The sequence below is a fragment of the Artibeus jamaicensis genome, unplaced genomic scaffold (assembly GCF_021234435.1).
Source record: "Artibeus jamaicensis isolate MK-2021 breed Jamaican fruit bat unplaced genomic scaffold, CSHL_Jam_final contig_354, whole genome shotgun sequence".
Lineage (NCBI taxonomy): Eukaryota > Metazoa > Chordata > Mammalia > Chiroptera > Phyllostomidae > Artibeus > Artibeus jamaicensis.
In genome coordinates this window covers 12,232,628-12,258,025 of record NW_026521803.1, presented here as the reverse complement: position 1 = coordinate 12,258,025, position 25,398 = coordinate 12,232,628, and the positions used below count along the sequence as shown (strand labels likewise).

At 42.5% G+C, this 25,398-nt stretch overlaps 1 protein-coding gene and 1 long non-coding RNA gene across 2 annotated transcripts in view; one reads left to right on the top strand and one right to left on the bottom strand.

The window, feature by feature from the left end:
• Positions 1-900: 900 nt before the first annotated feature.
• Positions 901-24,740, bottom strand: LOC119036178 (uncharacterized). The gene is made up of 4 exons (XR_005079938.2): positions 24,644-24,740; positions 18,004-18,066; positions 17,301-17,483; positions 901-958 (listed from the first exon to the last, which is right to left on the bottom strand). It is a non-coding gene; the product is annotated as an uncharacterized LOC119036178 (long non-coding RNA).
• Positions 23,033-25,398, top strand: part of KCTD1 (potassium channel tetramerization domain containing 1) — a 187,824-nt gene continuing 185,458 nt past the window's right edge. The window contains exon 1 of the mRNA XM_037127850.2: positions 23,033-23,123. Within this exon, the coding sequence (XP_036983745.1) occupies positions 23,115-23,123 (9 nt within the window). The 5' untranslated portion in view covers positions 23,033-23,114. The remainder of the gene's footprint in view (positions 23,124-25,398) is intronic.

Sequence of the window (25,398 nt, the reverse complement as noted above, 5' to 3'; positions counted from 1 at the left end):
AGCAAGAGTCAGCCGTAGTTGTCACTACCTGTGCACAGCATCAGACTCATGGAACGGTTCTGGAGGGAACCCAGCGGAGCCATCTTTCGGAACCGCCGCATCAGCAATGCTCCTGCTGGCCTGGCGGGTGAACCTGTGCAGCAAAATGTGAACATCGCTGACTCTGAGTTGTAAAATAGTTTCTGAGATTCACACTCTAAGTGTGAAGTTTTACAGATAACTAACCAATGTATTTCATTTACATTTTTCTTGTACATATGCACACATGAGAAAAAATCAATGTGAAAATCAGTTCAAGAACCAATAAGCATATAATGAAAACTCTAAGGCAGTAAGAAATTGGCACGCTACAGTTGCAGGAACATTTCTTGCTTTCTCAGTGGTACATAAAACATGGTGCATCCAACAACTGATGACATCTAAAATATAATGAAATAAAAAGTTTGTATGAGCTAGGATAGTTTACTCATAGCTCTGAACTTCAGATTTCTCTCTCTCTCTCTCTTTTTCTTAGTCCTCCCACTGAGGATATGTTAATTGATTTTAGAAAAAGAGAGAAACATCAATATGAGAGAGAAACATTCATTAGTTGCCTCCACTGGATGCCCCAACCAGGGATTGAACCCATAACCTTTTGGTGTATAGGACGAAGCTCCAACCAACTGAGCCACCTGGCCAGGACAGATTTATTTCCTGGAAATGGAGAGCCACATCCTAGAGAGAGGGGAGTTGACAGAGCTACTTTATGTGGCACATTATCTGTTCCAGGTCAATGGCAGTAAATATCCCTCTCTAATTATTTATCTGCTTCAACCAGGCCACAGAACAAATACCACAGACGAACTCATTTACTTACCCTGGTGTGCTTTTCTTTGTTTGTTTTACTCAGCAACCCTGCACCGGTGGACTAAAAAACGCCAGTCAGGCCTTGATGACAAGTGTGTTTTTTGGTGATCTTCTATGAAGCAAATAAAATGAATAATTATTTGGATCTAGTGTTATAATGATAGAATGATGGTGGCATCAAATCAGATATTTTTAAATGTCAGTCCAGAAGAATAGAAAAGAATGCATCGATCTCCCAGTGGGTGGAGAGAATCGTTTGGGTTTTTTATTTTTATTTTATTTCTTTTTAATTACATTTATTGGGGTGACATTGGTTAATAACACACTTTTAGGTGTACAACTTTATAATGTGACATTTGTAGACTCCATTGTGTGCTCGCCACCCAAAGTCTAATTTCCTTCTGTTCCCTTATATTTGACACCCTTTACCCTCTTCATTGTCCCCCTACCCTTTCCTCTGTGGCAACCGCAATTCTATTGTCTGTATCTATAAGTTCATCTGTTTGTTTGTTTTTTTAAATGACAGGGAATGAGCCAACTAAAAAGGTAAATGTTTTTAAGTTAAAAGGTTAAGCTATAGCTACTTTTCTTTGATTCTAAAAGTCTGTCTTTAAAAAATAAAAAAGAATGAACAAATGAGCAATCTCAACCTAAATTTTTAAAAATTTAAACTAGCTTTTATTTTCACTTGATTTTTCCTGTTTGAAAATCTGTTTTTAAGTGGCTATTTCTTTGTCAATGGATAAACAGAGAACCAGTGAACTTCCAGTGCTATTTTCTTTCCTCATCAGTATTCTCCTGCACGAATCCTGTCCAAGATACTGTGGAGACCTTCTTCCTGCTTGGTTAAGGTCACCACGGTGGGATCATAATACAGAAGAGAACAAATTAGCCAATTTACACCTTAACAAACATGCAACACTACGCTTTTAAAGGGCTGGGTGGCTTTTCAGGAAGATAGAAAGAAACCAAAATAGATAATATCTGGACAAGTCAGCAATAGTTAATGTATTCTTAAATGTATAGAATTTATTACCAAATTATAATCCCATTATTTAGGTGAATGTAAACCTCGAACAAAGAAAATAATCCATTTCTAACACTCAGGAAGGAAAAAGATAATATAAAATGTAACACCAGAAGAAATAATTATACATGACAGAGACCCACGGAAGAGTGAACTGAATAAAAAAAACAGGTGATCATCAGAATATTCAGCCTAAATTCATGATCTTTCCTTTCCCAGGGTTCTTGATGACCCTATTCAGAGAGAGCGATGTGGAACAGGAAACACCCAAAGACTGTAATTTAGGTCTTATACACCTCATAGTCTGTCACAGTACGCCCCCGGATATTTCTGGACTGAGTGTAAGAAAGTATCGGTAGAAGAATCAATGAGATGAGATGGATAGCCATACTCTCAAAGCCCCAGGCGCCCGGGACAAGAACTGGTACAGAGAAGGCTCTCTGGGATCCGTGTTCCGAGACCATTGCTGGTCCTGGGAGCGGGAACCTCCGGTTGACTTTAGGATAGAGGATCAGGGTCTGGCTCACGACTACAATAGTGGACCAAAAGACTCAAGATCTCCAGAATGTTCTGAGGCCCTAAGAACTCCAGGGAAATCCTGAATACTTTGTATATATTTGAAATAGGCTGAAAGATGGAGAGCTAAGGAGAAAGAAAGCCTAACAGTGATTAAAACTCTTTCATGTCCACTTGAAAGGAAATTGGGAGCAACTGTCACATTTCTAAAAAAGGAAATGAGAGGAGGAAGGGGGAGAGGGAGGGGAAACGGAGAGAAAGAGGGACGGGGAATGGTGGATGGGATGAGAGGAAGGGAGGGGATGGGAGGGGGAGATCCCCATGGAATAAAGACTGTTTAAGATGGGACACGCTAACTTTTGCTACCCAAGAACCAGCATCCAGAATCCCCTTTACCATGTTGCCAAACCTCAATAGCCCAAGTTGTATGTGTCTCAGAGGGGGAAGTAACTTACAGAAATTTTTTAAACCAAAACACTGGGTTTCCAAGCCTAATCACCCAAAAGACTCTTATTGTAAATATCAAAATACACATACCCTTAGTCACTGAATAGAAACTTGAGTTGTTAAAACAATAATAGTCATTAGAACAACAAAGACTCCCTGGGGTTCTTCCTGTGAAGCATTCTGGGTGTTTTCAGCGGAGGTGATATCCCAATGCTTTATAAACGACCCCTTCTTAACCTGACGTGTGTGTGTGTGTGTGTGTGTGTGTGTGTGTGCGTGTGCGTGTGCGTGTGCGTGTGTGTACGCGCACGTGCGCGTCAGTGAGTGAGGAAAGAATTCATCGCCTTGCATCACAGGTGGAAATCTGAGTGTGGAGATGCAGTGGGCAGCTAGATCACCACGAGAACCAGGCTCAATACTATGATTGAGGGTGGCTCCCGAGGAAGAATGTCTGTAACAGTGAACTTGAGGAAAAAGGGCAAAATCCGGGAATAAGAAGAAAATGGTTAATAGGAAGCGGAAGGGCAAAGACAAGCTCCACCCTCGGAATCAGCTGGAGGCTGGTTAAGGGACCATGTAGAGGTGGTTGAGGTCTCTGTGCCTCTGAGCACAAAACCAGCGTCTGAAAGAGGGAGGTAAATTGGAGACTGTTGAACAGAAAAATGTGTAGATTTATGAAAGCAGCCTTTTAAAACTGTACACTTTATCAGAAACTAATGAAACGGATCCTCTCCCATCTCCCTTCTATTCCTTTACCATTGCTAATCAAAAGGGCTGACCAATAAAATAAAAGATCTTGAAAATTGGAAGAGGGAGAAAGGCAGACAGGGAGGGGAGGATTCTATACACATTTGAAGACAAAAATCCTACCGGGGAGACTGGCGGCAAGAGTTTCCAATTACAAGGGAGGGTGAAGATGGCAGAGAAGATATGAAATATCATATTTGTGTTTGTTCTATACCAAAATTGAGGATCTTCCTACCTCAAGGACAATTTTCACAGAAAGCAAAATGAATTGTGCAGGGGGTAGGGACTCTCTACCTGTCCATTGTGCAGCCCAAACAGGGCTGATCCACCCGCCCACTGTGGTCAGTGCACACCAGGTGCCCAAACCCGAAGAGGCTTGGCCGTGGCCCTTATGGGTCCTTCACTCCAACAGCATGCACTGTTGGGACTGAAGATCCCACCACAAGCACAAACACATACAGCCACAAAGGCGTCTCCTTTTTTGTCAGAAGCTATTACAGTTCTTCTGACTGCTCTTCCCTGCTCACTCCAGTGCCTGACATTCTGATAAATCTGAAAACGATGGATCTTCTTTGCCCTTTCTACCACCCCAGGGAGGCTTCAAACTGCCTCTAAGGTTAACTTGGAATTACTGCACTTGAACTTAACATGGGTTTCAGAGAATATTACACTGGAGAATTGTGGGATGGGGTGGAGGGCTAAGGTGAGTCACTTAAAAAGCTTTATTGAAATATTTTTCACATACTGTAGAGTTCACTCATTTAAAGTGTACAGTTCAAAAAGATAAAGTGTACAGTTCAGTGGCATTTCACACATTTGCAGTGTGGTGCAACCATCACCACTATCTAATTCCAGAACATTTTCACCCCCAAAAGACCTCAAATTCATTAGCAGTTACTCCTCTTCCCTCCACTACCCACCCCATCCTCAGGTAACATGTTCCCACTTTCACTCTCTATGGATGATTTGCCTATTCTAGACATTTCACATAAATTAAATCATATAATTTATAATCTTTTGTGACTGACTGGCTTCTTTTACTTCGTTTTCAACGTTCACCCATGTATAGTATATATCAGCACTTCATTCTTTTCTATTGCCATATAATATTCCACTGTGTGAATCACCACATTTTTTATCCATTCATCAGCTGATGGACATTTGGGTTGTTTCCACATTTTGGTTATTATGAATAATGCTGCTGTAAATATTTATGTACAAGTTTTATGTATATACGTTTTCATTTCTCTTGGAATAGAATAGCTGGGTCATACAGTAGCTCATGTTTAATATTTTCAGGAACTGTTGAACTGTTTTCGGCATCCTTTTGCATGTCCATGAGCAGTATATGAGGGTTTCAATTTCTCCAACACTTGTTTTTGCCTAGGATTCACTTTGAAAAACATCTAGCCAATTTGTTTAACTTTTACTCTACACCAACATCTTTGCTCAGTGCTCTGTATTTGTTATCTTGCTTAATATTCAGAATACCCTAAGAAGTAAATGTCATTTTCTCCCCTTCACAAAGTGAGCAAGGATTAGAATTTAATGACTGGACAAAAACACCAGTGGTAGAGTGGGCACACATTTCCATCTCTGCTTCCAAAACCTGCTTTCAAATACGACCCTAGGTAACCTCCCAAGATGCCTTTCCAGGCCAACCCCACCCCCCAGGATCATTTCTTCTTTTAAAATGAGAGCTAGTTGGTAATGGTTTGTGTACCACTTGGTATTGTTCTCTGGTTGCTGCCTGTATAAAATGTTATTTTCCCAACCAGACAATCAACACTGTTGGCTGGAGTCACTCTTCCTTCATTTGGTACTGGAGAAATAAAACATTTAATGAGCTGACAACATTTTTGGTGAGTTTGACATGTCTACTTCTTTTTTCTAGGATGTGGGGGGTAAGTGAAGACATAATTTCCCTTTCAGCTTGTTTCCATGGTGTATGTGTGAAGCAAGAAGGAACAGACCGTGGCAATGCTTCCACTCAAACTCACATAACCCCCACAAAACTCTAGGAATGTGTGTTTCAGAGAGTGTTGCTTGGGATTTTTTAAAAGCAAGACTTTCTAATAGAAAGCTTTGGCTCTTCCTTTGGAATCCAAGATACACACATGCACCATACATACACAATATATACATATGTGCATACACTTGAGCGTTTTTTGCATGTGTATTATATACCAGGCCTTTTATATATGTCATCTCTTTTCCCTCTAACACAACTATGAAATAGGTATGAATTACCCATATTGTATACATAAGCAAACTCGCAATGCTCACAAGGTCACTTAAACAAGGTTACAGAGCAAGTAAATGACATTTAATGTTGGCCCTTCAGCTGACGTTCTTTTCACTACACTGCACAGCCTCTCTCAGATGTCCAGGAAGGAGCCATATAGCCTGGCCGTGGGGCTCTATCAGTTTGTCCTCTTATCTTCTCTCAGCACCTGCCCTGTGGCCACCGCCACCTGTCCCACATCGTCCAGCTCAATGTAATCCAGTGCCCTACTCCTATCACCACGCCCTGTGCACCCAAACATCCTGCTCAAACCCTGGAGATTTACATAAAAGCATTCTGGAATCAGAAGAAAGCGCAATTTGTGCTCATAGGCCTGGGTCTTCAAGTTCTGAAATGCTGTGCTAGGACTGGATGTTTTCAAATAAACTCCTAAAAACATGTTTAACCTCAGTAGATTCCAAAATGTTACCCAATAAATCCTATAAGTGTATGCGTGTTTGGGGGATGGGGATAATAGGTCCCACAAGTTAAAATGAGGTCAACTTGATCATGTTCTCATTAGTTATATCTCCTAGACAAAATACGAATGAGCATCATTAAAGAACATTCAACTGAACCTACATAGCTTGGTTTTAATCCAGTGTGACGTTAGTCACTTAATTTCCTTTTGCCTCTGTTTCTTCTACTATTTAAAAAGTAAACACTATTTGCCCTAGCTGGTATGGCTCAGTGGACTGAGTGCTGGCCTGTGAACCAAAAGGTCATCAGGTCAATTCCCATTCAGGGCATATGCCTGGGTTGCAGGCCAGGTCTCCAGTAAGGGGCGCATAAGAGGCAACTGCACATTGATGTTTCTGTCCCTCTCTTTCTCCTTCCCTTCTCCTCTCTCTAAAAATAACTAAATAAGGAACAACCATAAAAGACACATAGACAAAACCAAGGTGGTGGGGTGGAAGGAGAGGAGGGAGGGAGGGATGGCTGGGGGGGGGGAGGTGGGAGGGTAAACACAGACAACTGTACTTGAATGACAATAAAATAATTTAAAATAAATAAATGAAGTCTTTCTAAAAAAAACATTTGATTGAGTTACATGATCCCCCAAATCTCCTTTACTTGTGAAATTATATGATTCTTTCATAATGAAGAAAGGGCCTCTCTGGGAAGAAGAGGGTTGAAAAGAGGGTAGTGTATCTGGACTCTAAGAGGTGCTTCAGAGGGACAAGAACCCCCTGGAAGGAACATGGAAAAGTTTGCAAGATGATGTAGGATGAGGGAGGATTCACGGTTTCCTTGGGTTGTCAATAAAATTAGTAACTCCCCCAATTTGCCAGTGAGTGGCTCTACATTAGAATCGAACAGTGGTTGTGAAGAATTGTTTTCCACAGCAGACTGACTGAATACAGATGGTGGCATTCTTAAGGCCTTCTCTTTATCTCCTACAATTAGTACAATACAAAATATTTAGACAAAAAATACTGACTTAGCTGAGCTCTCTACGGTTTCTTTCCCTAAGGTAGAGAATGGGGCACATCAGTGTTTCTCGGTGTGTAATGAGGTTCACCTGCATCGAGATATTCTTAAGGGACAGTCTGAGATGCAGATTTTCACTATCATGGGCCAAATTTGCTGGGTGAGCTTTCCAGGGCTAGGGTCCTGGAAATCTACAGGGAATTTTTGCCCACACTCAACATGATCATTCTTTTTTTAAAAATAGTTTATTTATTTATTTGTAGAGAGAGGGGAAGGAAAAGAGAAAGAGTGGGAGAGAAACATTAATCTGTGGTTGCCTCTCATGTGTCGCCTGCTGGGGACCTGGCCTGCAACCCAGGCATGTGCCCTGACTGGGAATTGAACCAGTGACCCTTTGGTTCACAGCCCGTGCTCAATCCACTGAGCTACACCAGCCAGGGCAAGATGATCATTCTTCACTGGTGAACCAACATTAGAGATTCATGTATCACCCATAGTCCTTTGGGCACAATCTTAAAGAAGGTCTGGATTTCACCTTAAACCGTAATTGTCTCTTGGATTTGTTGATCTCTATAGATAAATGATGGATTACATCTGAGAGCCAATTAAACATACAAATTCAGAGAAAGTATTAAAATAGGACTATTGGTTTCTCCTAGAGATATTTCTAATTTGAAACAGCTTAACTATGATAGTTTAAATGGGATCAAAGAAGTTCCAGCCAAGATGGAGACATAGGTAGAAACCCTTTGCTTCCTTGCACAACCAATCTAAAATCAATAAGCAACCAAAAGTGCCAGAAAATCAAACTGTATCAAACTCTGACGACTACAGAATTACAGAAACAGTCAAACAGAACAACCAGACCAGTAAGGAATCGAGACGGACCAGCCAACTCAGAAAAACCACTGTGGACACTGGGAACAGAGCTGGCTGCCCGGCTGGGGGGCAGCTTCGCAGGAGGGGCTGACATAAGGAGACTCAGAGCTGACTGTGGGCTTCTGCTGGGGTTGCCGCAGTAGAAGTTTCTGTCAGTCTTACGGGAGAGGTGGTTGAAAAGTGCACTAGAGAAGAGCAGGCGAGCTGCATTGTTCCCTCTCTGGCCCCTCAGTTCTTCTCCACTCTCAATTCTTTTGGGTAGGAATCGTAGATTTGAGGATAGTTCTTTGAGATCTTGGAAACCTATGACAAAAAAAAAAAAAAAAAAAACCCTACTGCCAGATTTACAAAATCACCAACTCCCAAGTGAACTTATTCCACCCCTTACCTACCTGCTGACAATCTCAGTCTTTTTTCTCTTTCAGTGGTCTTTCTACTGTCTTTTCTATCATATTCATTCACTTATCATTAATTTCTTACCTTCATGAACAAGTACTTATTGGACAACGACTGTGTGCCAAGCACTATGTTAGGCCCTGGAAACAACTCATAAGAAAAAGCATATCTGGCTCCTATTTTACGGAAAGAGATGGTAATCAAATAATAAACAAATACACAATTGCAAACTGATTACTACCCTAAAGGAAAAGCCCAGAGAACTACGAGGACTTATAACGTAGAACACTGAGCTGGTCTTGAGGGGAAGTGAGGGTTCCCCCCACTTGAGGGGAAGTGATATTTGAGCTGAAGGATGCACAGAAGTCACTAGTGTAGAAGAGGGAAAAAGCATCCTATGTACAGGAGTTTCCTCCTGTGCAAAGGCCTTGGGGCAGTGAGCTGAGTGGAATGAGCTAAAGAAGACCCAGAGTATTAAGGGACAAGCCAGAGTGGAGAGAGAGAAGTCTCTTATGGGTGCGGAGGGAAACAGTTCAGATCGAGCAGAGCTTAGAGAAATTTTGGTCTTTACTTCAAGAGCAGGGAGAAAAAGTTGAAGAGATTTGCCTGTTTACTGAGAGTCTTCTGAAAGCCAGACCCTCTCTAGCAATGAGAGAAATCTATATCCTCAGAAAACACAGGTAAAGGAGGGTCCCTGTCTCTCTATACTGCGGCACGCACCCAAGTGTGAAGGGGAGAAGCAACCCCTCTGCATAACACCATGGCTATGGGGATAGTGGTTGACTGGCTTGTTTTCAGTAGTAGGAGTTGGTGGCTTGGACTCATACTCTTTTGAAACTTCTCTTGTTATTGTCCAGGCAACTAACTACTATAGCTGTGAGCATGGAGTTTAGAATTCCACATCAGCCAGGCCTTTTGTTGCCTACCAAGGACATGTGGAATTAAGCAAGCCAAGGGTAATCAATTCTGATGCTTCAGGCTATGAGACCACCCATGGGGCTTGGGACAGATATTTCCTTTTTATATAAAATGGTACAACTGGCTTTGTGTGTGAGGCACTCTCCTCTCCCTCACCCTGACATATTTATTACGCTGTGGCCTCCGCCAGAGGCAAGGTACCTGACTACCCAGATCAGGGTCCTATTCGGTTTGGGAAACCTTAGATTCATTAAAAAAAATAATGGAATTTGTTTCCATTTGCAGGAACCATTTCTTTTTCCTTCTTCAAAAGGAAAGGTGAATATCTCTACCTATGATTTTTATGAAATTGCACACACAGACACAGTACAGACAGAGAAAAGAAAACTAGCAGACTCAGAGAACTTTAAAGTTAAGCTTAGGCTTCTGCTGCATTTTTCTGTGATCTGATGCATGGGGGGGGGGGTGCAAGACCTTCATCTTGTAAAAAGTTCCATTGTAACTGAAGCTGGAGTTGGGTATAGTAATTACAGAGACAAGGAGCCATGGTTTCCTTTGGCTGGTAGCTGTTCTGTGCACACAGCTTGCTGCAGGGGAGGCAGTGTCAGGGCTCCCGTTAGGTTTATTCTCGTCTGATTAGGAAACATACACAGTCAAGTTTCTCAGAAATGAAGAGCCCTCTAATTAGGCTATGAAGATGTTCGGCTAGATCTTTCTTTGCTTGGGAAACACCTTTCGATTTATTTGTTACTGACAGAGATGAGGGGAGGTGCCAAGAAAGAGATGTGATGCAAGTTAGAAGTAAATGGGGATCAAGTATGAATGGAGTAGTCAACAAATGGAGACCTTATGTTCTGTCCTCTCAAGTCCTAGCTGTATCCACTCAGGCCTCCGGACATCCCCACATTGGACCCTGGAAGCTGAGCCAAGCTACAGGGATTATACCGTAGCACGGTTTTGCAGAGGTATGTATCGGCATAGCAACACGGGGAAGATATTTTCTGCTACTTGACTACGTGCCTGACTCCTTTGTTATTTCAAAAAATGAGGGTGGGCATAGGCTATTGAAAAACTCAACCACACCATTAATATACAGTTTCTCTTCCTTCAAAGCAAAGTCGGCCCTTTCCTGCTCACCCACAGGACAGAAAGGTCTTACTGAAGGTCATAAAGATAGCTGCACCTTGTCTGATGGTCTGAGATGTGGGTTTGACTAGCCCACCAATGCATCAGGGCATATACATTCCTCCCAGAAACCAGGCTCTGTAAAGAGATCATTATAGTATTTCAAGGGGATGATATTAGAACAACTCCAAGAGTCAAAGGCTTCATAGAAAGAGAAGGAATAAAAAGGAGGATGGGGAAGGATAGGAGGGAGATGTCACTTTCCTGTTTCGTCACTCAAACTAGGAGCTTGATATCCTATGGACACAGAAATTGGCTAACTGGATTCCTTTTGTTTTACTTACTAAATATTGTGGCATAGAACAAAAAAAGTTCATTCACTATGTCATTTTACATATGCTTCCTACAAGACTGCTCTTGTCTAAGCCAAAGATGAGTACATAGTAGGCATAACTGGGAGCAAACCACTGTTTAGAACTAATATGAATGCGAGTTCTCATTTAGTGAAAAAAAAGCCCCGGTCTTGGAATCAGAAGAAGGCTCTGACTTTTGTTGCCCCACTGTGGGGGATTGCTCTTTCTTTTTCCTCATATTCAATACAATTGGGATAACAGCCCTGCCTGGAAAACCCAAATGAAGCAATGGAGGTGACAGTGTTTGGTAAATTGTACAAATATAACTTTTCATTGTCTCAGTCTGAATAAGGAAAGCTAGAAAAGAAGAAAATCATAACAAGACTAGGTAGAATTGTGGCAGAGCTAGTCAAAGCCAAATTTATCATATATATTAAAATTTATCATATATTTAATAAATTTATCATATATTAAAACATGGGCTCAAATCTGTGTCAAGATGCTCCAAAATTCAACATGTTGCCTAAAAATGGAGATTGGCATTATCATCTTTCTTCTTTCTAGTTCTTCAGGGCATGGCCACGAGAACTTGTGACTTCTAAGAGTCCAAAGAAGGAAAGGGGGAAGCACATTTATTCATTCTCCACCACCCAACTCCACTCCTACTCCCCATGAACCTGCGGAGAAGTGGGGGGCTTGAGTTCGATCTTTCCCTTAATTTATTTGTTACCCATTTAATATATTTTCTTAAGTTTCTATTATAGCTTAATTTTTTTCCAGCTCAAACTTCTTTTGTTTCAGCTTCTCCATTTTGCTTATAATGAGCTTCTATGAGATCCAAGAAACGACTCTGGGAGGACAATTTGAATAATACCAACTTATCGAATAATGCCAACTTATCTAATGTTATCATAGTGAGCCACCCTGCCATTAGCCCAACCTTCCTTACAGAGAAACCAAAAGAAATAACAAAATACAAGTTCTGACCAAGATGGAAGTGTAGGTAAAGAGAGACCCTTCGCCTCCTGGCACAGCCAGAAGAGGACAACAACCTACCTGAAATCAATAAACAACCAAAAGTGCCAGAAAATCAAACTGCATGAAACTCCAACAACCAAGGAATTAAAGAAAAAATCAACCCGAACAACCAGACTGGTAAGGCAGTGGGACCAGCCAGCCAACTCAGAAAAACTGCTGCGTAGGTGACTGTAATTATGATGTGCCTTGGTTTGTTCCTTCTTGGGTCCAACTTCTTTGGGACTCTCTGAGCTTCCTGGATTTCCTGGAAGTCTATTTCCTTTGCCAGAATGGGGAAGTTCTCTTTTATTATTTGTTCAAGTTAAAGGGACTTACCTAAGAAAAAGAAGATAAAAAAGATGAACAGTGAAAGGACAGCAAACTCACAGTTATCAACAACCACACCTAAAACAAAAGCAAACTAACAGGACAGCTAGATCAGGAGCAGAACCATAGAAATGAAGATCACGTGGAGGATTAGCAACAAGGGAGTGTGAGATGGAGAAGGGGGGAGAAGGTACAGAAAATAAGTAGCATAGATGGTAGGTAGAAAATAGATGGGGGGAGGGTAAGAATAGTAGAGGAAATACAGAATCTAAAGAACTTCAGACAAGTGTTCATGAACTAAAGGAGGGGAATGGTGGGGGAGGGGTGTGCAGGGTGGAGGGGAACGGAGGAGGGAAATAGAACAAATGTAATGGCATAATCAATAAAATTAAAAAATATATTTAAAAAAAGAAAAGAAAAACGGCTGCGGACACTGGGAACAGAGCTGGCTGCCCAGCTGGGGGGCAGCTTCGCAGGAGGGGCTGACTTAAGGAGACTCAGAGCTGACTGTGGGCTTCTGCTGGGGTTGCCGCAGTGGGAGTTTCTACCACTCTTACAGCAAAGTTGGTTGAAAAGTGCTCTAGAGAAGAGCAGGCGAGCTGCATTGTTCCCTCTCTGGCCCCTCCTCCACAGGCAGCCCTGCAGCCCTGCCAGGAGGGCTCCCCTGCCCAGGTGAATTCCTAAGGCCCAGCCCCCTTACAACTTAACTGGCATGCTGAGACAAAAAAAAACATGGCCCAAATGAAAGAACAGAGCAAAACCTCAGAAAGAGAACTAGGAGAGGAGGAGATCACCAACCCATCTGATGGAGGATTTAAAGCCCTGGTAATCAACATGCTCACAGAACTGATTGAGCTCAGTTGTAAAATGAGAAAATGAATGAAGGATACCCAAAGTGAAATAAGGCAGAATGTTCAGGGAACCAACAGCTGACAGGAAGGAAACCAGGACTTAAAGCAACAATTTGGAACAAAAGGAAAATATAAACATCCACCCAGAACAAAATGAAGAAACAAGAATTCAAAAAAGTGAAAAAAGAGTTTTACAAACCTCTGGGACAACCTGAAATGTTCCAGTATCTGAATCATAGGCGTGCCAGAAGGAGAAGAACAACGGCAAGAAATTGAAAACTTATTTGAACAAATAATGAAGGAAAACTTCCCCAATCTGGTGAAGGAAATAGACTTCCAGAAAGTCCAGGAAGCCCAGACAGTCCCAAAGAAGTTGGACCCAAAGAGGAACACACCAAGGCACATCATCATTAAGTTACCCAAGATTAAAGACAAAGGGAGAATCTTAAAAGCTGCATGAAAAAAGGAAAGAGTTACTCACAGAGGAGTTCCCACTAGACTATCAGCTGAGTTCTCAAAAGAAACCATGCAGGCAAGAAGGGGCTGGAAAGAAGTATTTGAAGTGGTGAAAGGCAAGGATCTACATCCAAGATTACTCTACTCAGCAAAGCTTTCATTTGGAATTAAAGGGCAGATAAAGTGCTTCCCAGACGAGGTCAAGTTAAAGGAGTTCATCATCACCAAGCCATTATTATATGAAATGTTAAAGGGACTTATCTGAGAAAGAGAAGACAAAAATATGAACAGTGAAATGACAACAAACTCACAACTATCAACAAATGAACCTAAAAGAAAAGAAAAACAATGGAAACAAAAACTAAGCAAAAAAACAGAACAGGAACAGAATCAGAGAAATGGACATCACATGGAGGGATTTCAGTGGGGAGAGGGAAGGAAGAAATAGCGGGGAAAATGTATAGGGGAGAAGAAGCATGGTTAGTAGGCATAAAATAGACAGGGAGAGATAAAAATGGTATAGGAAAAACAGGACTCAAAGAACTTATGTGTACAACCCATGGACATGAACTACAGAGGTGCTAGAGGGTTGAGGGGGCAGGGCAGAAGGGGGTAAAGGGGGGAAATTGGGAAAACTGTAATAGCACAATAAATAAAAAAATATTTAAAAATTTTTAAAAGTAACAAACCATAATAAAGGCCAGTTTTTAGGTTAAATAGGTTTAAAAACAAGAGAGGAAATGGGGGGTGAAATGTGTTCTTACTCTTTAAAATCTAAAGATTTCTCTTTCTATTGTATGAGAATTAAAAATAATCAATTTCTGTGAAATAAAAGGATACCAAAAAATCTATGACAAGTTGTTGCTATGAAGCCAAAGAAACTGGGTATTTAGGCTGAATGAATGGATCTAAGCACCTTGAGTGACATGAGAAGTTATGCAGGAAAACTAAAGCTGTGGTTATAGGCGGTTGATCCAATTCAACCCAAACCCCGGGAAGAATTAAAAACTAAAAACAGATATCCAGTTTCATGAATTCTAAAAGGCATCCAGTTCTCTGATTCCCTTCTTAATGTGGCAAATGATTCAGTTTAATTATTTTACTAATCTACAAGCTGCTTTAGCTGTTGCATTTTTAGGTACAAGTCCCTGTCTACACAATGACAAGCACAGAGGGCACATCAAAAATATCGTGAGCTCTGGCCAGTGTGGCTCAGTTAGCTGGACACCATCCTGCACACCAGAAGGTCCCCAGTTTGGTTCCCAGTCAGGGCACATGCTTGGGTTGCAGGTTCGGTCCCCTGTAGTGTCTACAAAGGCAACCAATCGATGTTTTTCTCTCACATTGATGTTTCTTGCCTTCTCTTTCACCCTCACGTCCCTTCTCTCTAAAATCTAAAATAAAATAAAATATTTCAAAATAATATAAAATAACATATCGTGAAACAACTAGCTATTGGCACACATAATTCCAAGTATCCAGACAATTGGAAAGATGCTTTCTTTCTGATATCTCTTTACTACATAACGATGTTTTAAATGATATATTCATTGCAAACTGAAGATTTAACCTTTTCCACCCCCCAGAAAAATTTCTTTTTACAGACTTTACCATAGGAGGAAAAACTGGGAAATTTCACTAATTTCCAGGGATTTGACCTGACTCAGAATATTCAAGTTCTTATAACCCACTGAAGGAATCGTCAATGAATGGGGCATTTAGCTGATCTGGATACAGAATGGTGAAATGGCCTGTCTGAGCTCACTACTCAAGTTGGGTCTTCATTGCAGTGCATGGCCCAAAGAGAGAGCTGGGTTTTCTGCCTGCTTCTTGATAAGCAGCCACAATCAGTTGCAACTTGTTTGCCAAGTGTTATGGATGGAACACAAGTTAAGAAGATTGGAGAACTGAATACCTTGTTTTGGTTCGGTTTTTACCCCATTGTATCCACCCATTATATTTTTTAGAGATATTCGTATAGTTTTATTATCTTTTTTGTTGTGGTGGCGGTAGTAAAATATAGATATGAAAAGAAACTAGCCTTTGCTGGTGTGGCTCAGTGGATTGAGCACCGGCCTGTGGACCAATTTGACTCCTAGTTTAAGGCACATGCCTGGGTTGCTGGCCAAAGTCCCCAGTAGGGGGCGCACAAGAAGCAACCACAAATTGATGCTTCTGTCTCTTTCTCCCTCCTATCCCCCCTGTCTAAAAATAAATAAATTCTTTAAAAAAGAAAAAACTACCATTTTAATCATTTTAATTATATAGTTCAGTGGTATTCAGCACATTCAAGCTGTGTGTAACTTCTCAGATCGAAGATATGCACCAATTAAACAATACCGCCCATTCCTTTCTCTCCCACAGCCCCAGTAACTACGGATCTACTTTCTGTCTGTATAAATCTGACTACTCTAGGTATCTTATATAAATGGAATCAGACAATTTTTGTGATCTTGTCCCCATTATACTTTGACATGGCCAGAGAATCTAAAAAGTAGAAATAGCTAATCCCCAGAAATAATAAATAAAACTAAAATGACCTATCTACTACTGTCCATTTTCCAGGTTCTGAGTGAGATGTTTGCTTTTTGATATTTCTCATTACTACATAAAGGTAAATTTTAAGTGATATATTTGCTGTAGACCAAAAATCTAGGCCCTCCCGACCCCTCAAATTTTATTTCAGTAGGCTTTATTATAAGGAGAAACCCTGGGGAAATTCTTGCCCCCGACTTGGGTAAATGAGGATTAAGAGTATTACGATAATGTCTTACCTATCAAAAATCTCCTGAAGCAATAAAAATAAAATAAAGTAAAAGGCAGATAAGCTACGATCATTAACTTACAAGCTCTTCCACAGAGCTTTTGTTTGGTTTAGGAGTAACAACAATTAGGAAGGAAACAGACACACAAGCTTTGTTTTCTCAGCGGGAGCTGCTATACGTTCGGCACAATGGACATGCTTTTCAGTCTTTTAAAAAATTAAGATATCCATTATCTACAAAGCAACCTTACAGGGACAGATTGAGGATTTCATTTCAGAGTTTTATGTCTGATTCTCACTGCCAGATGGTCTTTACACAATGGAAACTCCCCACCATCCTTCATAACTGTTTCTTATCACTGCTATCATTAATGTTATTATTAAGAACAATCTCAAAACCATTTAAACGCCCATGTTTAATAGTCTTGATGATTTGTTCCCCTCCTCCCAGTGCCCATTTTAACTGATCAGGCTTATGCTCATTAAGACCCTAGAAACTGCTCTCTCTCTCAACAACTTTAAAGAAAACACACAGAGTCTTGCTTCCTGCAGCAGTTTGTTGATAGTGGCTCTTAATACAATTTGAAGAGTAATACATTTGTTTCTTGTTTAATTATTATTTTTTTGACCAGATATTTTTTCTTCTTGGCTTTGTTTGTTTTTAATTAGAGCATTTCATGATTCTTTTCCTTTTAAGCAAACCTTATGTTTTTAACCGCAGGATGATTCCACTGGATACGTTTTACAGGGTTGTTTTTTTTTCAGGAGTGGAGGAGGGAAAGGTTTTTTAAAAATTGAAATATGACATCCATATCATTAGAGTCTTAAAGTTAGTAATATGCTCAAGGCAGATATTTTATGGTTAGCAAAGCTGAGAGGTTCTGACACCCAAAGGATGCACGAGGAGATAACTTACATAAATGTATATGGTGCCCCTGAGGGACCTCAATTGTATTACGGGGATTCTCGTGAACAGCCTTGGTTCGGACAGAAGAACAGTGAAGTGCAGCTAAGTGGTTCTCTACCAATGGGCCGTGCCTGGGATGCATTACACTGCAGACTGAAGTATCTTTCCACGCCAGCTGGTTACTATGAGGCACTAAAATATGAAATAGAACAAAATGGCTAATGAAATGCATGTCTTATTAAAAATATTTCCTTACATTAACTATTGCATAACTTTAAAATGGATGGCCTACCAGATAACAGGAAACAATCTTGAAAATAATAAGATCTAAAGTTTGGGAAAGAAGAAGTTGCATAACTGGAGAAGGTAGAAAATTGGGGAATATAATGATCGATCGATTGATTAACTGAATTATTCCTTTGAAATCTGAATCTGCCTTGAACTTCATTTCTTTCGATTTTCAGATACACTTGTTTGTACCGATTCTATAATTCTTGAAAGGCAAAAAGCAAATAATTATGATGAAAGAAGTTCAGGGCAGAATTCTACTTGAGTCCCATTTCTTGTACCAGCAATTTATGTAAAATGTTTAACTCATTATTTTATATGTGTGAGGCAGCCTTGTCAAAGCCAAGGATCCTCAAAAGAACAAAAAGAGTATTCCCTAGTATGCAACACCACAGACATATAATTTGTCATAGCTAAAATTTACCTTGGAGTAAATCTCATTTTCCCTCATTATTTTACAGGAAAATGTGAGATGTCCATATGATTTCTAGATAAAAGAATAAAATGAGATTTAGTTATTATTCTTAAAACTGATCAGGCACAAAAATTTCAATAAATTAGGTATCTCATTGCATAAATATTTTTCTTCTGTGCTGTTCACTTAAATAGTAACAGTTTGCTAGGGATCATGTTACTCATTCAACAACTTCTATAAACCATAATGACAATAATTGCTACTGTTTGTTGAGAACTCACTGTATGCTAGGCACAATTCTAAATATTTTCTACATGTTTTCACATTTAACCTCAAAATAAGGCTTCATAAGAATTTTCATTCAGGCCTGGCTGATGTGGCTGAGTTGGTTGGAGTGTCGTGCCCTAACCCGAAAGGCCCATGCATTTGACTCCCGGTCAGGGCACACACCTAGGTTGCAGATTTGGTCCCTGGTCTGAGGGCACGTAGGAGAGGCAACCAATCGATATTTCTCTTTCATACCAATGTTTCTGTCTCTCCCTCCCTCCTCTTCTATCTAAAAATCAGGAAGCATGTTCTCAGGTGAAAAAAATTTTGAAGAATTTTTATTCCTGTTATACGCCTAAAGAAACAAAGGATCAGATCACACTGCAACTGAAGATATAATTACTTACACTAAATGTAGAATGTGAATGTCCACCAGAGAATATTAAGTGCCAGTGAGGAATATACGAGATTCACAACTCTTTCTTCACACAACTGTATCGTTGTCAGCGAAGGTATTTCTCTATTAAAGGAGACCACCTAAAATGGGGGGCAGGGTATCTAACCACAATTAAGCTTTATTGCTGGGTTTGCCTTCTATGCTGCTTTATAATGTGCAATTATAACTAGTACTCACATTGTACAAATAGAGGAGAAACTTTGATAAAAGACCCAACTGATTTAAGGGCCTCAGAGTAAGGACGGGGTATCTATTTTTATTCAGATGATGGGTGAGCTGAAATGGATCCCCGTCAGCAGAACCGCCACCTTTGGAGGACCTACCTTTTCCGAATGGGATATATTACAGACCCAACATTGACCGTGATGTACAAACCTAATATGTTTTCCAGAGGCTAATTATAAACAGGGGTGGTCGGAGCCAAACCACCAGAAATCACAAACCCATTCTGATTGAGCTCGTTAATGACGCCAGAGAAATGTGCATGTTCCACAGTATCACAGGAGTCTCAGGTTGGCTGATACAAAACAAGTGATTGTCTCCAAAAAAAAATGACTCAAAAATAAAATGAAACAACAGGATTTGCCTCCCTGTGTTGCAGGGCCTCTCCCGGTAATACTAGTGGGTCCTCCTGGAACAGTGAGGGAACTTCCGTACTGTCATTTGGTGACATGCAGGGAGGAAAGCATGGCAGCCTTGCCGTGGCTGGTGACATCCTTGCACACCCAGGTTGAACCCAAGCACTGAGGCTTCTCACTTTGTCCGATGAGAAGTGCAGTGGAATAGTCAACTTCGATCTGGGTGTCTGGCTTCCTCGGGGAAGAGCTCTTCAATTCCACATTTCACCTCAGCAACTATCATCCACATCTTGCCAAATCGCCACCAAGAATGGGCCACCGGGCTGCCCCTGAACAAAGCTGCGGTGTTCCATGAGAACTTGTGATTCGAGGGTTTAGTGACTAAAATGGTACCAAACCAGCTGTCCCCCCGTTAAAATTAGAAGGGGCTGCTGCTCCCCTTAAAGCACACCCCATTTTCTCTTCTTCGATAGTCATAGTGCTAACCTTTTTTCCACAAGCTCCTCCTTTCAATTCAAAATATCCTCTCATTGTTTTCATACTTTTAAAAATCGGTAGAGCTTATTTTGGTAGTGAGACCCTAGAAGAGCAACAGAGGTCTGTGTTTTCTTTCTGATTGTTTTCTTGCTGACAATCTCCACGTGGCTAATGGTATTTAGGCTGCTGATCTCACTTCAACTATTTAATGAAAGAGAAGGTTAGAAAGATTTTTAATATACTCTGTCCCCCCCAACTTCTTCACGATTGGAGAAAAAAAAGCACTGTAGAAATCACACAATGCAGAAGTTTTGTTGCACGGGTATTAATTAGAGAAAAAGTCCCTGGGGGGAATTTTACAATTGCAGGGGTTGATTGAAGTCAAGTTGGTAAGTGAGGGATCTTCTACTTGGCAAGATGCGGACCCTGCTTTTCACGTGCCATTTCATCAAAAACCTACTCTAAATTTTAAAACATGTTGTCATCACCTTTGATTGGAAGGTTGGGAAGTTTTGTCATTTCTTCATATTGCACGATACAAAATAAGATTCACTCTGAAACCCCACAGTCTCAACTTTCAGTCCCCTTCAAACTGAGAAAATTGAGATCCTCACCACAATGAGACCTCACTCTGCAGTCTATTTGCCAATGGGATCACCACAGATTCCTTGATCAAGTCAGTAGGTTGGGTCCCTTTAAACTGTCAATGACATAAATCTTTAAAAGAGCATCATTTTGTAAGTGTTATCATTCTGAAGTACTAAAAACACCTAACAAATAAACATTTCAAAACTCAATTTGTTCAAATGAACGTTATTCCCTTCAGAGCGGTTGTCTTGGAAAGCGAAGTTCCCATTGCTGATACTTTGAGAATTGTCTTTAGTCCATTTGGGAAATAATGAGAAAACTGGACTCAATGCTTCAAGTCGTATTTTCTTTTTTGACTCTCAATAAGCTAGACCATTTTCATCATTCACCTATATCCAGACCTGGTATTAATTTGGGGTGGAGAGAGGGGGTGTTCCAAAAGTTAAACATCAAAGGACAAAGGTGTGTTGCCCTCTGAGATATTTAAAAGAATGAGCTAACAGGTTTTTAGTACAATTCCAGAAAGGGATTTTGGAAAGTGCGGTTTTTAAGCCATTGTAGCACAATTTAGAACTGTGTGTAGTTCCTCAAGGTGAATGACTTCAGGGCACACCTCCCTCCTTTCTCCTAGTCCTGCCTGTTTGTGGCTTGGCCCTGTCAAGGCGTGCCTGGCTTGTGACCACCGTTAAGCTGCTTTAGTTTCCTCATCTGAAGAGTGATAGGAAAGACTAGATGCCCACAAAGAATCTTTCCAGCTCTATCATGCCAGGACAATGATACAATATTCCACAGACTTTAATTAAAAGTCACTTTAGGCCACCATACCTTCAATGTATGAAGTCATATCAGTAACTGAGGCTATCTCTTCCACCGTCTTTTTTCTTCTCACACTAATATATTAACATTTAGTGCTATTTGGGGGCAAAAACGAAGTTTAAATTCATTTGAATTTGGGGTATTATGGACATTTAAATTTATTACATATGAGGATGTAACTACCTTGTATGTGTGTGGGGAGGCAGAATGTACAAAGGATAACACAACTTTGTTCTGTTATTTTGTAAGCCATTCTTTTTTTATTCCTACAGAAGACTGATATTTTCAAATCAGATACCGTCGTCATATGAACTTGCTATGATAAAAAATCTACCATCGCCTGATTCTTATTCTGACATAAGTCTCTCGTGTCATTACGGCACAGATCTGATGATAATATTCTTCAAGGCTTGGCCTTCCCCGTTCTGCTGGTATTGCAGAAGTTGCTTACTTTAAAGGTAAAATGATGACTAAAAAACACTTCCTGTGAAATGCTGCCTATTGCAGATAGTCACAAGACATGTCTGGTTCTATTAAGGGTGTTCCCCCCCCACCCTTTTTTTTTTTTTTTTTAGTATTTTGGCCTTACAGGCTGGTCTTTTTCATAAGAAATGTCAGCAAAGTCTTTGAATTAATGAACTGTGAAGTGCTCAAAACACATAGCATTTCGAAAAGTATCCTGCAAGGATATAACACTAATGGGAGGTGACCTTTGAGTTACAACCAAACGTCCCACTCTAACTAAAAAGAATTACCAACTGGCTCCGGCACAGTCTCTTTGAACAAAGACCTAGACAGAAAGAAGTGATGAGGAGTGGGGGAGGTCAGAACTGGAGTAGCATCTGGGGAAATGTGTTTATGTTAGAGTCTCTTCAGCCCCGCAGAGCACTTCCGTTAAATAATGGAATTATACAACCCACCCTCCCATAAAAGATACCAGGTGGAGAGAAGCAAAGAGAAGGGAGCTGGGGAGGTATGTTCAGAGGGTTGATTAAACAAACCTAAATTGTAGGTCCCTGGCTACACCTAATGTAGGTTTTGTTGTCTTTAATTTAGCTATTTAAAAAAAAAAGGCAGTGTAAGTCCTTCAATCTTTTTGCAATTCTGCATGGTTGAACATTTGAAATGAGTTTGTGTATCACCCCCAGGCGCTGATTCAGACTTGATTGGGGCAAAGCAGATTGCATGTGCTTATTTTTATCCACGTCATGTGGGACGTTATGTCGCCAAAGGAACCAAAAATGTGCGGCTCTCTTGCCAAATTATCACCTATCCTTTGATCAGACAGGGCGGCGATCCTCCTCAACAAGTTGCGCGACCTTAGTGTAACAGCAGTGTCAGGTCAACTTGAGAAAGTGAAGAGAGAGCCCTAAACACAAATAAAAAGAAACAACCAACAATCCTTATAATTATCATCATCTGCTGCTTTTCCCTCTTTTGGCAAAGAAACACTCCATCCATTTGCAGAAATCGCCCGCGGAAACGTTACATCAAAACTAATCACAACGATTAAAATCAGCTTTTCTGTGCAAGAGGAGGGTAAAAAGCAAGTTGGAGGCTGGAATAAGACTGTTTTTCCACCAAAAAAAAATCTGGAAAAAAATTTCCTATGTATATATTTATCTATACGTATGTGTAGACCTTTATTTTTGAAGGAGATCAATTGTCTGCCCTGTGATCAGTTAATTTGATTTAAGTTTTATTTTGGAGATTGATTTAGACTGGAGGTAGAGGCATGAGCTAATTGTATCCTGATCCTTGCCTTGAGGGGTTTCAAAGCCCTGGAGCAACTCTTCTCTGTATTTTGTTCTGTCTACCTTAGCCAAGCTATTGCATTTCTCTCTGGTGTGGCGAGCCGAGCAGATCGCTGGGAGAGAAATCGGAAAAGGGGGGAGAGGAAAAGGAAAAGGGGACTTGGAGAGAGACTTTGTGCTTCAATGTTTCAGGTAAGATCTGACGGTTTGGGTTTGTTATTATTTGCTAAGGAGGGTATGGCTGGGACTTTGGGCGCAACTCGCTTTTACGCATGTGCCAGGCATGGGGCGAGAGCGCGGCACACTCGCGCACACACAGCCCGCCGCGGCGGCTGGGTATCCGCTCGGACCCGCGGCCGGCTCCTCCGGGGCAGCTCCTGCCGGTTTTCGGCTTTCTTCCTCGAGTGGGAGCGGGAGCGAGCGAGGCGGAATGGGCAGAAGGAGCGGGCGCGGCCGAAGGGGCCTGAGCCCGGGGCCGGGAGCCGACGCGTCGGGGCCCGGCTTCCGGATCCCCGGGCCCGGTTCGGGAACTCGAAGCGGAGCCGCCGCGGCTCTCGGAGCCAGTGCCCGCGCCGCCCGCCCGCCGCCAGCGCGCCAGCCTCCCCGGCGGCCGCCGTGCAGCGGCTCGTCCCCCTCCCGCCCCTGCCTCCTCCCCCCGCGCCCGAACCGCGCGCGTCCCTTTCTTCCCCGGCGCGGAGCTCCGTGTCTGAAAAGCGGCCCCGCCGGGAGCCTCCCAGCGCCGCCGGCGGCCGGAGCGCCCCCGCCGAGCACACCACCCTGCGGGGCGCGCAGGGGCGGCGGCCCCCGGGGCTCCGCTCGCTCGGCGGTCGGGAGGGGACCGCCGCCCCGCGCTCGCAGGCAGCCTCGGCGGCGCCCCGGGACGCCCCGTGAAAGACGCCATTGTGGCTGCCGAGCGGATCGGGCCCCGAGGCGGTTTTCTCTTCCCCTTTTGCTGGGGCCGGACCGCGCCGCTCCCCTTTGTGAGCGGCGGCAGTGCCCGGTGCCGTCCGCCGTCAGTCTCCGGCCGGGCTGATCCGGATTCACCGCCTCCGCCCACCAGGGCGCCTTTAAAGCCCCCACCCACCACCCCTCCCTTTCCTAGCCCCCCCCCCCATACACAGGCTTTAGATGCAAACGTTTCATTTATTTTTAAGAAGCTCTCATTCCTCTTCCTCCCCAGATAAAGGGCTTGGCACATGCTCCGAATTAGAAGTCTCCTTGGGAGGCGGGGACGGGGGAGGGGGCCCCGAGGTGGGGGAAGGACGCGAGCGCTGCAGGTAATGGCTGTGGCTTTGCCGCGCTCGTCTCCACTCCGCGGTGCCTGCAGCGCCAAGTCCGGAGCCCGCCTGCCTCCCCCTCTTCTGGAGGCCAAGGTTTCCTTAAAGGGACAGTTTCCTGGCCGCCACCCGTCTCCGCCGTCTGAACCGGCGCTGGGGGCACTAAGGTGGGCGGGAGGGATGCCGTTTGGCTTCTCGCTGACCTCTTTCCTACCCCCACCTCCACCCGCGCCGTCCCCTTTTATTGAAATGTGAAGTGTGCTTCCTCTCCCGTCCCCAAGAGGGACCTGGCTGGAAAATAAAGAGTCCGCGCCTCCTGGAAACGGAACGGGGTGGGGGGCGCGTTCTGGTGTATTCGCTTTAAAAGTGCGGCCGATCCCCCAAAACGTCCATCCAGGAAGATGAAAGCAGACCTGCGGTGCAGGACTCCCTTACCTGGACGCGAGCTCCCCGCCGCCGCCCGGGCACCGCAACTTCCCAGCTGGCGTGGGTCGGCATTGTCTGCCTTTGTGCTTTCGAACACTTGCACTGTCGTGGAAATGGTTTTCTGGTATCAAAACGTTTTCACTGTTGACTGTGCCTCGGCGGCCGGCTGGGCGGGAGCCAACTAAGTTAGTGAAGTTGGAAGTAGGGCTGTCGGCTTTGTGCGTGGAGGACGGCACGCAGGGACTGGCCAGTACGCCCGTGGCCCTGGCTGAGAGGCGCACCGCAGTGGGCAGAAGTAATTTGGTACAAATGCTACATTATCTTTTAGATCATAGAACTGGCTGCCTTCAGAGCAGATCCTCAACTCGTGTGGGTCTGTGTGTGTCTGTGTGTGCGAACCCTTGGTGGAACTGGGAGAGACATAACAGTTTAACATACTCATTCTTTAAGGAACGTTTGCCTTCTGTTTTCAATCAACTAAGCTGGCAGCTAGAGATACAAGTTTATTTGAGAATACCCTCTGGGTACCAAGCATGCTTGGATTGTTTTAGCAAATTAAAAATGAGCAAAATGCTTTTACCTTCTCAGCAGTAGACTCCTTAAGAGACCTCCTGTTTTGTGGGCATGTGTGTGTTTTTTAGAGAAGCATTTTCTGTGCGTATCTCAAATGTGCTTTTCATGTGGGAAAGGAGAAAATAAAGAATTTTTAAAGACTGAGTCTGATGCCATAGAATGATTTGTTCAGTCTGATTTTACATCAAGGA